This window comes from Pholcus phalangioides, unplaced genomic scaffold, assembly GCF_987345545.1.
Source record: "Pholcus phalangioides strain wild (caught in Gottingen) unplaced genomic scaffold, Ppha-v1.0 ptg000039l_1, whole genome shotgun sequence".
NCBI classification, from domain to species: domain Eukaryota; kingdom Metazoa; phylum Arthropoda; class Arachnida; order Araneae; family Pholcidae; genus Pholcus; species Pholcus phalangioides.
This window is the reverse complement of record NW_028301625.1, coordinates 25,065,709-25,081,699: the sequence shown is the minus strand read 5'-3', so window position 1 is coordinate 25,081,699 and position 15,991 is coordinate 25,065,709. Positions and strand designations below refer to the sequence as shown.

The 15,991-nt window shown below is 34.2% G+C and overlaps 1 protein-coding gene across 7 annotated transcripts in view; it reads right to left on the bottom strand.

The window, feature by feature from the left end:
* LOC149065751 (uncharacterized) overlaps positions 1-13,887 on the bottom strand; it is a 112,706-nt gene extending 98,819 nt beyond the window's left edge. For 5 of the 7 annotated variants that reach the window (XM_089253824.1, XM_089253827.1, XM_089253825.1 and 2 more), the window contains exon 1: positions 13,483-13,842. In XM_089253824.1, the coding sequence (XP_089109950.1) occupies positions 13,483-13,578 (96 nt within the window). In that variant the 5' untranslated portion in view covers positions 13,579-13,842. Of the gene's footprint in view, positions 1-13,482 lie in introns of all 7 variants that reach the window. The other 2 variants (XM_089253829.1, XM_089253831.1) reach the window with 2 other exon arrangements.
* Positions 13,888-15,991: the final 2,104 nt, after the last annotated feature.

The window sequence follows — 15,991 nt, the reverse complement described above, 5'->3', positions numbered from 1 at the left end:
CACTGAAAATGTCACGAAATATGTCTAAAAAATACAAATATGCGCAAAAAATGGCAAAATATGCACTAAAGATGCCAAAATATGCACTAAAGATGCCAAAATATGCACTAAAGATGCCAAAATATGCACTAAAGATGCCAAAATATGCGCTAAAGATGCCAAAATCTTCATAGTGAAGATGCATAAGGGCTGACCGACACCCTCACAGGCGCTCGTACTCGTGTCTACTGAACACTTCGATCATATCCCCGACACCTGCGTTCTTTCAATGTAAACATATTCAAAAAATGAAGTCTCTCTCCATAACTCAAGCCCCGTGATTCCAACAAGGACGAGCGTAGATTTTCTGTGCACCCCCTTCAACCAAGTCTATCTCCCTCTGTAGTAGGGGCGGCTCAAACTTACCTGCCTTCCGGTTGCAAAGCCTCGTGTGCTGCCCGTAAAGAAGACCCTGGCGGGTGGCTGACATGGCATTAGCCTAGGTGACCCTGGGATAAACCTGATTTTTGTTTAATACAATGCCACACACCATTTTTCCGAACAAAATTCATGTGACCATACGCCCCGCTTTTAAAGAAATTGCTCCGCATTTTGATATAGGATTATTTTATCATTCTTAATTATGCCAGGTAACTTAATATACATACAGCACTTATTGGTAAGAGATCATTGCCGTGACCCCACAACCTGAGCAGAGTCTCTAGACGGAGACCTCGAGTGGGCCCCTCTATAGTTAATTTATAGTGTGAACAACAAAAAATGACGAGAATCCCCCTGGAGCACTGTCAGCCCTGCCCCAGAAAATTTTAATCTGTCAGTCAGGACCAGTATCAATTTTGACCGCCTAATCCCCGTAATTTTTAACGGGAAAAGAACCACTTTCATGGTTTAGCGTCTGGGACACCAGATCCTTCTGTTCTCCCTTAGTTGCGGCCCTGATCATTACTTACACTTATATCGTAAAGAAGAAGCATAACGAGGCAACTTTTATTAAGAAATTCATTTGAAATTTGTTTCTGTTCTCCAGAGTACATTCTTGTTTCTGGTGTAGAAATTTTCAAAAATTTTAGTGTCTAACTAAAGTCTAAGATGCCGCCTGGTTGTACCGCACCCCTTGCACCCTCGCTTAAGTTACCCCTGCTCTGTAGGTATGGTCTCCAAAACCTTACAGCATACTTCAGTCCAGGACAAGCTAAGTCCCGGAAAAGCGGAAGAATGACTTTAGGAGAAAAATGTTGTTATATTATATTACTACTAGCTATAATACCCGGCGATGACCTGGGTTTTCTTTAATGAGATTTTTTGGATCTCTTTCTTTGTGGGACATGCAAACCGTGTCTGAGTTAACCAATATGGCGACTTCCTGCGCGACTCATGAAAGAAACAAATCTATATTTAAAGAAACGTAGAAATGAATATATTTTTTCCCCTTTTTTAAGGGGTGCTAGGTATTTCGACTCCCCTCCCGGCCCCCCCCCCCACCTTGAACTTCAAGTTATGCACCTGTCTGTTTCAACTTTCAAAAATGCTTAATTAAAGCTGTGGAATTTTTTTTTTATGTACTTGTTTACGGGCCTATAATTCATTTTAAAATATCTTAACCTACATGAATTTATGCAGTTGAATATCAAAAGGCAATACGGAGACATTAATTTTCATGCTTGAGAAGATATAAATGAAAAGTTGAAATCAAAATGTTATTGCATGAATATCCAACTCAAAAGTATATATAGGTCCGGATAATTACTTCATATTTAATTTGCTGGGCTTCGTATATCTCTAAGCGAACTCAATATTTCAAAAATCGAGAATTCTATACAATTGTTAAAATTATCGATGTGACAGAAAACCCCACCAAATTTTCGCATATCCTAGGGTTCTAAAAACGAATGTGCTAATGAACTGGTGGGGCCAGTCGCACATATATTTACAGGAGAAGTGTTACTGACGGTATCGTCCCGGGGGATTGGAAGCTTGCTAATGTGGTTCCGATATTTAAAAAGGGTAGTAGAGAAACCGTGGTGAATTATCGTCCAGTGAGTTTGACGAGTTCCCTTTCGAAAATTTTGGTAATTATTATCACAAAAGAGAGGCAATTACTAAAGTGGATGGACGAGAAGAACGTATTGTTGGAAAACCAGCATGGATTCAGGAAGGGGAAGTCGCGTGTAACTAACTTCCTTTGTTTCTACGATCATGGGACTAAGGCTTTGAGAAATGCAAAAACGTCTATGTTGTTTACCTTGATTTCCAGAAGGCATTCGATAGGGTCCAACATGGACTCTTGAAGTGTTTTTACATGAGATTGGGATTGGCGGCAACTTACTTATTGAATTTGATAGAATCGTGGTTGAGAAATAGATCACAACGGGTTATGGCAGATGGGGAATTTTCCTCTCGGACAAGCATGAAGAGTGGAGTCCCTCTAGGAAGTATACTTTTTTCACTTTTTCTCGATAAACTCGATCAGAGTATCGATGGGATTGTTAGCAAATTCGTAGATGACGTTAAGCTAAGGGAGGTAGTCGGGAATCCAAGCGACAGGGATATATATGCTCCAGACAAACTTGAATATAATTGCAGCATGGGCTAATGAATGGCCCATGACCATCAGTGTGGAAAAGTGCTTAATCGCCCATCTTGGTTCAAACAACCCACGTTTCACTTACGAGGTAAATCGTGTTACTGTCCCGGTTGCAACTAGGGTCATCAATTTGGGAATTATCATTGACGAGTGGGTTAGGTTTTCTGAACATTGTTCAGCGGTGGTCAAAAATGCGAATAGAATGCTTTGTTTCATTCTTAAAAAGGTCTCTGCGTTCTCCTAAAGTCGTTCTTCCGCTTTTCCGATGCTTAGTGCGTCCCAGGGCCATCTTAAGAGTATCATGGGCCCTCGGGCTAATTGATTTTTCTGAGGCCCTACCAAACAGATTCTCGAAAATTTCAACCAGATCTAATTTTTGTGAGGCCCCCTCTTCGCTTGAGGCCCCTGGACCGTGCCCGGGTGGGCCCATGCCTTAAGACGGCACTGGTTCATCCTGGACTGGAGTATGCCGTAAGGTTTTAGAGCCCATGCCTACACAGGGATATAGACTTGGTTGAGGGAATACAGAGAAGAGCAACGCATGCTCTTGTTGTCACACAAGGCTTGAGCTATGAAGAAAGATTTGATAGCTTGAATATGGTTAGATTGGAAGAACTCAGATGTCGGGGTATACGATCGAAGTGTTTAAAATTTTCAACGGGATGGATAGGATGGGACACATGAGTTGTTAATACACGGTCAATCAACCGCTTCTACAAGGGGACACCAGTATCGTTTAGTAAGGGACAATTCCAGGTTGTGGTGTGGCAGGGAGTTTTTCCTCTAATAGGGTTGTCAATAAATGGAATAGCTTACCTTCGGGTGTTGTGAATTCTAACACAATTGATGCGTTTAAAAAGAAGTATGGTAGACATAGTGGGATAAATCGAGAAGCTATCCATTTTTAGATAAGACAACCATAATATTTTTATGGGCAGTGTATTATCTATTTATTTGCTTTTTCTTTCGTGACATGTGCTTTTACATAGTGTTGCTGTATTTTGGCTATATTAGGCATCCATATTTTTATGGGCATCTTTTTTCCAGCCTCCTCGATGGGTTATTTGCCTGTTGTGGCCTTTGTATTTGTATTTGTATAACATGACATGTTTCAAGATACAAAACCCGATGTTGTACCTTAGAACACGCTTTAGCCCGCTCTTAAATACCTTTCTCATGGTTATAGTTGAACAGAAAGGTAATTTAAATAGCACCCGATGTTTCTAACAGTGCACAGATACTAAAAATTAATTTAGTGAAATTTTACGGGTAAAACTAACTTGGGAAAAAAATTTGAAAATAATGTTCCAAGTATATATAGCAGTCTCTTCTATATACCAAATTTTAACTTAATTTGGCCTAATAACATTTTATCTATCGAGCCCCCAAAAATTCCTCTTTAATTATTGCCACTTTATAAATATATAAAAATATGCATAACGTCAAACTCGCAATTATCTCTTTTTCAAGAGTAAGATGAATTGTTTCATTTTTGGAAACAGGAATTTTCGTCTATTTTCCTGCTCTACAAATCACTTTCCCTATATCATTCTAGAACACATTTTATCGCGTAGACTTTTTGGTTTTTTAAACTCCGTACTCCTTCCTTAGATTTATTTTTAACACTTTACTTTTATTTATTTTTTAAGAGTTAAAACAACCGATTATTTTTCTTGAAGTAAACAGTTAATTTACGAAGAGTTAGACGGAGTTCATTGATTGTCTCAGACATTACAACATATACTCCACTATGCAATAATTTCAATGTTCCCCGTTTTTAATCATATTAGTTTTCTATTTAAATATTCGTGGCATTATTCACTAAACAAGAGTGGAAACTCTTGTTTTTACTATCACTGTTGCTGGATAACGTCACTGTATTTATTTAAATATACAGTATACACAAATATACATCGCAAGGAGCAACGCGATGTTTTTAACGATCGAGGAAACAAGAAACAGGCATCGTTCCAATAATGAAAGAGACCTTCAACAAGGTGTAATTTTCTTCAGTAAAAAATCTTCCATTTTCCTGTTTCGAAGTATAAGACTTGATCGCCGAATGGATTTAGAAATTTTTCTATAATATTGATTTTTAGTTCGAGTCTAAAGAGAAGAAAAATGAAAAAGTTTAATTGCAGAGAACGTGTTGAATAATAGACACTGCGGAAAACAAAACCGATGATAATGAAAACAGTAAAAGAAAATTTCTGACAAAATTTAATTAATTTTTCAAGGATAAAATTATTTCTCAATAATGGAATAGAGTAATAGATAGAATAATAGAATAATTCTTGATTAAACTTCTCTGTGTTCAGAAAATTGTATTTTTGCGAGAAAAGTCACCAAAGCTTTTAAAAGGAATTGAACCTTCGCCCATCAAAATGACCTCTAGGTAATTGCACTAAAGATAGGAAACTCACGCAAATATTGTCTTTTAAATTACGTGTGAAGAAAAGCCAAAGCCTTCGACTATTGTTTCCAAGTCTTGCGTCAGTAACTTCTAGGATGTTCGAGAAGATTTATAAATGGTAGCTCGTAAATTGGGCTTAATGGTGATTAAAGTTCTGCCTAAGGTTCGGTAAAAGTAAATTCTGTTACTACTAGCCTTTCCTATTTCCATGGTTTTATTGGGAGAAAAGCTTAGAGTTTTGAACTTACGTTGTTAATGTAGTATATTTCGGTTTCCACATTTCACGTTAACCATAGAATGTTTCGGCGGGTATTATATGAAGTCGTAAGCACGAAAAAAATGGATGCTCAATTTTGATTTAATTTGCTAAGCATTCAAATTTAGATCGCAAAGTATAATGACTAATGAAGAGCATTCCGGTTTGTTAAGTTTGCTAACAGATTTCGTCAGACTAATCCTCCAAAAATACTTTCACTTTTCATCGATAATAAAAAAAATGGGATTGAACGCGATTTACAGTGCATTTGCTGATTGAGTCAAGTTGATGCCATCAGCAGAAAAATTAAATGATTAAAAAGAGTTGCTGCAGTCTACTTTTTGACTAGTATAGAACACTATTTAGAATAGTACACTAAAAAATACAATAGTGTTAAAAAATGCTTGATTACTTCAAATCGAAATTTTTTGCCCATACTCTTTCTTCAGTGTATAACGGATAAAGCCATTAATTAACCCTTCGTGATGACCCACTTCATGATTAACCCTTTATATCCGACATCATGAAAAGTAAAATAAGTATAAATGTAATGATAGTAATAATTATCATGTAAATTATTTGGTAGGTCATTTTAGTTCTAATGAAAGACAAAAAAAAACAATGTTTTGAAACAATTAGTTAGTTCAAACGAAATTATCTAACCTCGTACTTTGAAATAACGTCAGGATATAAAGGGTTAAAAATGGTCCTTCAGTCTGTTAGAATAAGGAAGAAAAACTGAAATGAAAGTTTTATCGTCATTATTTTCTTATTTTATTTCTGTATTTAGCGCAGAAGATGAACGTTTATTACCAAGACCCGGATGTTGTTGACCTAAAAAAATTGCCCAAAAACTCAAAAAAGTGCCCTACAAATTCTAAATAATGCCTTAAAAACTAAAAGATAAATTCCTCAAAAATGACAAAAAATGCTATTAAAATAACAAAACAAATTTCTTTAGAAACTGAACCAGTCATTATATTGACTGGCGGTAAAAGAAAAAAAAACCTTATTGTATCTGTTGAAAATCAACATTCATTCTAAACATTATATTTCATTAAAAATTGCCAATGAAATTTTTCAAATAAACAATTCATAATTTATGAGTGGTCTAGGAAATGGCCAAAATAGAAATTTCTGAAAAGACAAGATAAACTTCTCTCAACATCAACAGATGCTATTGAAGATATGATCTAATCACAGTGTGTAATAGCACACTTACTTTATCGATAGTGTAAATAAGCTCCATACTGTTCTGCAAGGACTGAATGGTGGAAACCAGAATGCTGAAGATTGATCTGATGTTCGTCATCAGTTCTTCAATATTCCCAAAGCAAAATAAAGCTAACGAAATATTACTGCATGCAGCGTGGATGAAAATTATTCAACGTGAATTTATACCGATTTCAAAATTCTCTCTGTATTACATACAAGTATTGTACCAGCTCCCTATAACAATAGCTCCCTCCAGCTCCCTCCCTCTCCTCATATAACGATAATTCCTCTCTCTTAACATTCCATATAGGATCATAATTTCTTGAATTCACTTTCATGTATTGTTTGGTTAAGTACGGCCAGCTCTTGACTGTGTAATAAATTTACCTGGAAGTAATTCTAAACTTTCGTCATTTATAAAGGAAGATACAAGTTAAGTGATGAAAGTAATGTTGTTTTTTTTTACATTTTTTTAGCATACTTTTTATTTTTAAGAAATTCAAAAGTGAAAAAATTTCTTAAAAATGCCAAAAAATGCCCTAAAACCTGAAAAAATGCTTTAAAAGTGAAAAAGTATTGCAAAATTTAAAAAAAATTGCAAATGTCATCAACAACCGGGCCATGTTTATTACGTTTTTGTTTTATTTAATTTTAATGCTTTTCTCATTTGTGTGTTTTTATGAGAAGATTGCATTATTATGGCTGCCATGCGAGTCATAGCAATGGGGCGAAGCTGTTTTGCATTGCATTATACTACTCTTAACAAGGGTGGCGCGATAGCCCAGGTCGATAAGATACTCGCCTAGTGTACCAAAGGATGTTTAGAGGTGTCGCGAGTTCGATACCCGGTTCGTCCTTGTTTTAAACTTTCCTGCCATAGGGGTACAACAGAAACGGCGACATATGACCACAGAAAAAATTGCTACCGTAGGGTGTCCCACGCCAAGGGGTTAGCGCACCAACCTCTCGGTGAGTATAAAAAAGGCTGCCGTGTTCGGAATCGGCAGCAAATTGTAGGTCCCGATCTCTCTCTCTCTCTCTCTCTAATTAGCCCTCGTATGTAGAAAATGGCCGTGGTGGGTGCGACAAAAATGATCAAATGGTACTCCTAACAATGATTTTTTTTTGGATATATTATTCCAATAATAAGTATATGAGGTTCTTAGGCCAGCAATTCATTCGTGGCCGAATCACTTGAACCAACCAGCATGCAGATAATTAGCGTCCACTTTCAACTTTAGATCTCATTCGTGAAAGAAATAATTTGATGACATCTATGTACAAAAAAATTCCACGATAAGAAATGCACGAATGATTCTTAAAAGGTTTTCTACATTTTTTGTAAAATACGTAAAATACAACCACAATTTATCAAGAATGACTTTTGTTATGAACATGATCACCATTATATTAAAAATACATGACAGCTAATAGGCACATTCACAAATATCAAGAACATCCTAATCATGTCTTTTCAAACCTCATCGCATCTACCTCAACCAAGATTTTGCTTCTATATTTTTGTTTTAAATCTATAATGCACTTCCTGATATGTTGTAATGTGTTCATCTTTATTGAAGAAAGAATAAATATTACTAATTTTTCTATAATCTTATAATTCTGTCTCTCCAACTTCAGTGTATTCCTTCGCGATGGAGAAAGAAATTTACCTCTGGGAAGAAATCTACGCCGGCTCATATATCAAAACGTTAAGATGAGGTTACCCAGACATGCGATGAGTGAGCTGTCATGCATCGCGAAATTAATTTTGATGTGTGATTAAGATTTATGGCTCACGGTATTGCCAGAAACAATAGTGGAATATGTAGCATCTTCCACCAAGACTCATATGGGATTTCAAGGGATCTTTGCGATTTCGTTAAAAATACGGTATTAGATTTGCGTTTTTTTTTAATTGCTACCGAATAAATCCATGTAATCTCTCCAGAGAATATAGTTCGAGTTTGTTACAAAAATACTTTCACTCCAAACCAATATTCGAACTCATACGTGAAAAGCCAAAGATCTAAAAAGCCATACGATTTTAACATAAAAAAATATATTTAAAAATATGATATTTTAAGGTACAGCTTAAGAATCGAAAAAAAAATGTTTTAATTAATTTAAGTGAATTACGAAATATTACGAAATATTCACGCATAAGAATATGAACATCTTTTGCTCACATTGTGTACAAAAAAATTAAAAAAATGTCTGGCATTTTAAAAAAAGTATTTTTGAATCATGTTATCACATTCGTATAGAAACATGTTACCACGAAAATTCAATCACTGAGATGAGTTTATGCGCCTTCAAGGATACGCTGAATATTTTAAGGACATTTAAAGATATTCTTGTAGTACTGCCAAACATAACGTTAAAAAAAAACCCGATAAATAATCTATGTACGTTCAACTATTTTTTCTTTAAAAACTAACTCGTGGTAGTTAGAAGTGCACGTTCACTGCTTTTGAGAAGAAAGAGATATTCGTTTTACTACATGCCACTATCAAAAGACTTTTCCTGAGTTCTTTGTTACCTTATCTCTCTGCTGGAACGGTTTCAGGCAATACCCAAAAGAGAAAACTATTTGGAAGTAGCCTAAACTATTCCAGTAACCAGGGAGACGTTGAACCGTACATTAAACATGATCAATAACCATGTCTACTGGACCAACTATGATTTTTTTGTGTATATGTTTGTCCCCTATCTTTCAACTTGAGAGAGATTCATCGAGATTTCCAAACTAATTTAATGCATAAGAGATGATTCACGTCCCTTTCTTTATTGTTATTATATCACAGTGTATTCAGCATTCTTAAAACATTACATTACAAAATAAAAATTCACATCTAAGGAAATATGATTTTGATAAATTTTATGTGATCTTTTTTTAGAGAGTAAAGGCTTTTATCTGTATGAATAAACTACATACAATGACATAACAAAACCAACACAACACATGAACTACACACAAACTGTATACAAAGGTATGTCTCCAGAGGAACCGATGTCCGTCCAGGGCAGATTCATAAAAATAACACCAAAATGTTTTCTAGTGGCAGCACATCATTTAATATATACAAGTATGTGTTACACGTACACGCACACACATACACGCATATATATTGCCCCCATGGTTTTTAAGTATATGTTTATTGGTTTGTCTTAACATGTTTTCCACATGTTTTAATCAAAGTTTTATATTTTTTTAGGCATTTTTTTCATTTTTTATGTGTGAATCCAAGGTAGTAGAAAGAATTATTTGAAATTGGGTCCCGTTATTTTGATATTTCTTTGAGTTTGTCTTATTTTAAACCAATCCGCATTTCTGAATAGAAAGAGTAATAGTCTATAAACATAGGTTTTACGGACATTTGATCTGTAGTCATTTATTTGGATATTTGATGGATGATGAGTATTTGGCCTGATTATATTTAAGCTTTTGTTTATTGTTTTATTTAGTAATTGGATATTACAGTCATAATCACCTCCCCATACACAAATTCCATAATGAATGGTGGACAGGATCCATGCATTGTAAATAGTTATTAAAAAGTTTTCTGAAATAATATTTCGGAGATTATATATTCTTATATTATAATATTTTATTCTATTGTTGATCATTTCTATATATATATGATTTTTCCATTTCAAATCTCTACTAAATGTTATTCCTAAATACTTGAAGGTTTCAGTCTTTTCTATTTGAGGGCAATCGCAGAGCTCATCCATACAATTTAGAGAGTGATACCTTATCTGATATGAATTCTCAATGTATTTTTTTAACTGTTATTATTATTTTGTTATTTTACTTCAGTATCATTTTTTATTGCGAATTCAAGGGCTTAAACATTATTGTTGACATTGAATATTACCTCTTTCTAGCAAGTGATAAAGAAAGAGGCATAAAACCGAGGCGTGCTCATTCAAATTTCTTTCGTGAAAGCCATTGTAGAGATGGTTACAATAAATCATCCACTTTTCTTGCAAGTTGGTTTCTTTGCTGAATTTGTTAACGTGCAACGAATACAACTTTACAACTGCGGTTTTTCCATTCTGGTCCGACGGAAAAGAGACGTTATAAATAGTTGGGAGTTTCTTCTCGAAACTACAGCATGCATTTTGAAAGAAAGTCATCCTTTTCTTATTTTTTTTTCAAAAAATAAACACCCACGCTGACTCTAATCCTCTTGGCAAGTTTTCTAAGAACATCAAAATGACAAGGATGGAGGTTTTCTAGACATGGAAGATGTTGGAAGTTCGAATTTTAGTTTCAGCGATCAATCAAATTTTGTGATTGATATCTCCGGACAATTTCAGCTTTTCAAGATGTCAACTGAAAAAAATTTTAAGCCTTAACCATTTTAGTTATTTTTCCTTCACCACAGAAAACCAGCTGATAATATATAGTAAAAACTGTCGAACACGAGTGGCTAAAACTATTTTTCTCTCTGTCCTTCACATTCCAGTTTTTATTCTAAAAACTATACAAAACCCAAAGGAAAATATTGAATTACTTCTGAAAAGAAGAAGAATTCTTTTTGCAGAAAATATTTATTCTCAATTGCTTTTGCCATTGATTCTTCCTTGCATCATGATTGCTATGGCTGACCATAGCAGCCATTTTCCCAATAGTTTGATGCATTACGGACGTTACTTTCATTTCTTTGTTGCGAGATTCATACAAAATTGTAGTAAATAGAAATGAAAACCAATAATGTATTGATGCACAAAAAAATCAGAATAATATCGAATTTATGTGTATGATATTTGTTTTTTATGAAACAAAAGTCTCATGTGGAGCTGGTGAGGTATATTATTTATGAGGTTAGTTATAATATATGCTTTCAGAACAAGTCGGAAAACTATTGATCCATCCAACCGTGACCTATGTTACTAATAATTTATCGAATACTTTCATAAACCCGTTAATCGATTCGTTTTAGGTATTCAGATCACCAATATCTAACATACCTTACAAGCGGTGTACATTCCTAGAGAATTTACTACACGCATTTACATCAATCATTATTACAACAACGCAAGAGAAAATTGGGAAAACCCATTACTCGAGATTGATTGGCGGTTAAATACTGCATGGAATTAAGGTTTCTAACCTGCTGAGAGAGAAATTATGAGAAAAACACATTATATAATTGTTCAAAGTAAAGCAGAGATCGCATTATTTGCTACTCTCCAAGATACAGTAATGCAGAATCTTCTATAAGGAAAAAAAATATTCCGATACATCTTTTAATCAAGTAAAAGTCTTTATTTTCTCGATTCTATTAGATCGATTGATCGAATGGAAAAAAAAAATCTCTCTATTATGAATCCTTCTTTTATATCCTTGAAATGTTTACCCATTATTATTTTTTCATCTTGACATCTCATTTTCATCGTGAGAAGAAACCTTGAAACTTTCTTTCCGTTTTTTTTAGCTGCTTTTGCTTCTAATCTAATTACCATTTTCTCCACGAATAGTTCTTCCCACATTATTGCTGCGAATGATGAATTTATGAAGCATTGCCCTCGATAAATTTTTATGAGGATCGGCTAGTTCATCTCTAAATGGATTTCTGAATATACGTAGACAATCAATAATAGTGATGAGTTTTTTTACGCCATATTCGTTCATTTCCTTGCACAAAAGTATTTTTTTCAATAGATTCTGAAAGCAAATGTCAAGTAAATGCGTATAATTATGAAGGTAAGCTATAATTTGAAAAAGAAAGGTGTATCTGAGGGTCTTTTTTTGCTGTCTCAATATGTTATCATAGTATCAAGTTCAAGATTATGTATGAAACTGTAAGATCTCGTCTAAAAATTGAAAGAAAGTGAATGAAAATCTATCTAAATAGAATGTCACCGAAAATCGATCTTGAAGGCTTTGTCATCACAATAGGCAACCATGATATTAAGTTCAAAGAACAAACTTCTCATATGGCAGTTGAGAAACGGAGTAAAGTGAAATTATTGGCTGTGCTTCTAATTGGCTTCAATGAGCAGGTCAGCTCAACTGTGATTCTATATACTAACAAAATTAATGTAAAAACTTCTTTGGGTGTCCTAAAAGGGAATACTTATGTTATCACATCAATTTACAAGGATTATGATTACTTATATTCAAAATCTCATGTTCAACATAGTATGTTCAGCTGCTTAGATGCTCTTAGACATTAATAATTGAATAGACCTGTTTTCATTGAAAGAAAATTAAATTATTGATTTTTTTTAAATAGCATTTTCAAAAATCTTAGTTTCGTTTTCAACTATTGGTTTTCATATGAGGTATCCGATATATTTAAATACTCTACACATATGTATATAAAATACGTAGAGAGCTATAAATATATGAAAATAAACAAGTAGCAATACTTGTTATTTGTTTACTCTCTTCTTGTGCAATACATAGCAGAAAAAATGTGCTCTATATACAAATAATTTGATCTCTAAGAAATTCATTGAAATGTCTACCAAACTGAACATACATATTCAAATATGTTTTTGGTATCTCCGAAATAAAAAGATTGAAACGAAGTTACTTATTAAAGTTTCTGACCAATTAAATTTCACTGCCAACAAAAAAAAAACATGTCATGTTGACGTTAATGTCCGAGGCGATAATTTTGAATGCCAAGTGCGAGAAAATCATTTGCCCTGACCGCGAAAATGACGCGGAGGCGAGAAAAAGCCTGGGAGGGGAAAAAAGATTATCTTCAGAGATGCAAGTAAGCGTCCGGTACACCTCTTTTAATCTCTCAAGATATCCAATTTGATCCGTTGGCTAATCCTCTATGATCGCACAATATCTCCCGTCACGTTCCACCAATAATAAATCAACTTGAAAAATTTATATTCAATATCAATGTCAGTCAGGTAGATCATAACGAATGCCATTAATCTTCTTACACGGACGTTTCCCAAGTAAGCCGAACAGAGAACAATAACTTAATATATGAATACACACACTTATATATGAATATAATGAATGCACACGGACTCACATACCTTGTCATCAGAAAGTACAGGGCACACTCGGCACAAATTAAGGAAAGAGTTGATCATGGGACTGTTCTTCCCACTTTCCTGCTTTGGTTGCTGCATCCAGATTCCTGAGTTGGGGCGGCAGAAATGGAAATTATGATATATTTAATTTGTTTATTTAATTGTTCGTTTTTTTTTTGTTTATTTTATTCGGATCGATATTATATATATTTTTTTTCCTCGATATTTGGATTCTTGTTTTTTCTTGGGAACGGAATGGAAGACGAAGGGATAAACTTCGCACACCCTCTCCCTTAGGATTTTCTTGTTAGTGGCAGTCTTCGCGCACGCAGCCGGCCGGATTGTCTGCCGGGTATGAGCAGGGGTTGCTGCTATGGCCGATCATATTGAGATGGACGTCGCCAAACTGTCGCCACGATCTCGCTTTGTGTGTGTTTCTATATACTTTTTTATTTTATTTTATTTTTTATATTTTCTCTCTCTTTGAGACCTCTTGGCATGAAGCCCGTACAGGACTTCGGCCACGGATCAGAAGGAGTTGGTATTAGTTCCACACAACACACCCACGCGCTCCCCTTTTTTTTCCCGTTGCCCTCTCTAATCAACTAACCAATACTACCTTCAAACACACACGGCGAGAAAAAATTCCAAACGGGCGTGTATTAAAGTATAACGTGGCGATTTCTTTTGCTGTAAAACTACAATTCCCGGTACATTTTCCGTGGATTTTCTATGGCAGTGATGGGAACAAATTGCTTGCTTCTGAAAGGTGTTTTCTTTTTCCTTTTTCTCCGGGGTTTTTCCCTCTTATATGTATATATATATATATATATGTCTCAAACAAACTCAAGGCCGTACAATAAAGAAACAAAACCCCGTGTGGTGAGCAATTCTGTTAGGATATTAATTCGGGCTGATTTGTGTGGTAAATTTACTAATTCTAGCTGGTCATTTATTTATACGTTTAATTTTTTTCTTGACCCTCTAAGTTCCTTGTATATTTGAATATACATGGCAAATTCATGACAAAAAAACCATTATACCAATTTATTTCTAAAATTTTTTGTTATTTTATTAAGTATATCTTTTGGTGTCATTTCAGTACAAAATACGGCTATATGAGAGTAAAATAACTTTCAACCTAGAGAGTCGGTTCCTTGTCGGTGTCATTTTTTGAGAGCTGCTGAAATTTTACTTGTTCAGAAATTCATGAATCGCATAAAATTCAGGGAATTGGAAGTTATCTTCAAGGTAGCGACTATTCAAATTTGCTGAGCGAGATTTAATCTGTTTATAGTTAACATTGAAATAAATGTGTGCAAACTGTATATTTTTTCTTTAATTAAATTAACCACTTTAGCTAATTAAAAAATTCCCTCTAATTAATTAAATTGCAGTGTTGATATTTTCAGTTTAAACTGAAAATATGCTAACAGCACCTATGTACATCCGTATATTTGTAAAAAATCAAAATTCAATACGTTTTCATGGGGGTGAACCCCATAGAGGGTTAAAGTTCATAAAGAACTTTTCTACAAAATTATTTATGGATTGATAATGCCAGCAGATTATTATTAATGATATTATATTCAATATGCTTACTCTAGTATATATATTGATGTCATTTCAACTTCTAGATATTGTCGTGTATAAAAAAATTTTTTAACCGCAAGTATTAGCTGATCTCATGCCTATGATTTATAAATCGTTGTTGAATTCTGAATAGTATTCCAAATGCACACTATTAATTCATCACTTATACTTTATAACGCCATATTAAAACCAAAGTCATGATCGAATACGAGAACGTTCAAACTTTTAGGTTCCAGTTTGTATGTAGTTGTACAAGACACACGCTTGAAAGTTGGTAAAATTGGTTTGAAAGTGTATATCAGCTACATATGTTTAAGTGACGATGAAATATATGTGATATAAACGGAAAAACTAGCAAAAAAAATACTATTCTAGAAATTCTCTGCGTCGTAGCCGGAGCAGAGATAATCTATTCGTTACGTTATGCTACTTATTATCTGATAGTCTAAATCTAGAGTGATCGTGGTATAGGATACTAATTTTTTGCTGTTCGTTCCATGTCACCTAAATTATTTCATACACCTATAGAAAATAACGCATGAAATTTTCCATTTCACATTGTCAAAAACGCATGTAAAAAAACTGCTCTTTTGTTTATGGTATCGCCAATAGATGTGCTTATCTTCTGATACAATTAAAATATTATGATATATAAGTTACCAATTTTATTAATTACTGCATTCTATAGATTGATCGAGCATTACCTAGAAAACGTATTTTTAAATGAATAGTGCACATATTCAACGAAAGTATTTTTCAACGAGGACGAGAAAAGCAAAATATGTTTCTTTCCCATAAAAAAACCTTCTTCGCGTCAAATGAAGACTTCATATAATTAAATGTCCATAACTTTTTTCTCTGTTTTATCCAACATGAAACAGATACAATCAGGAAAATCATGTCCTCTCAGTCTTTATGT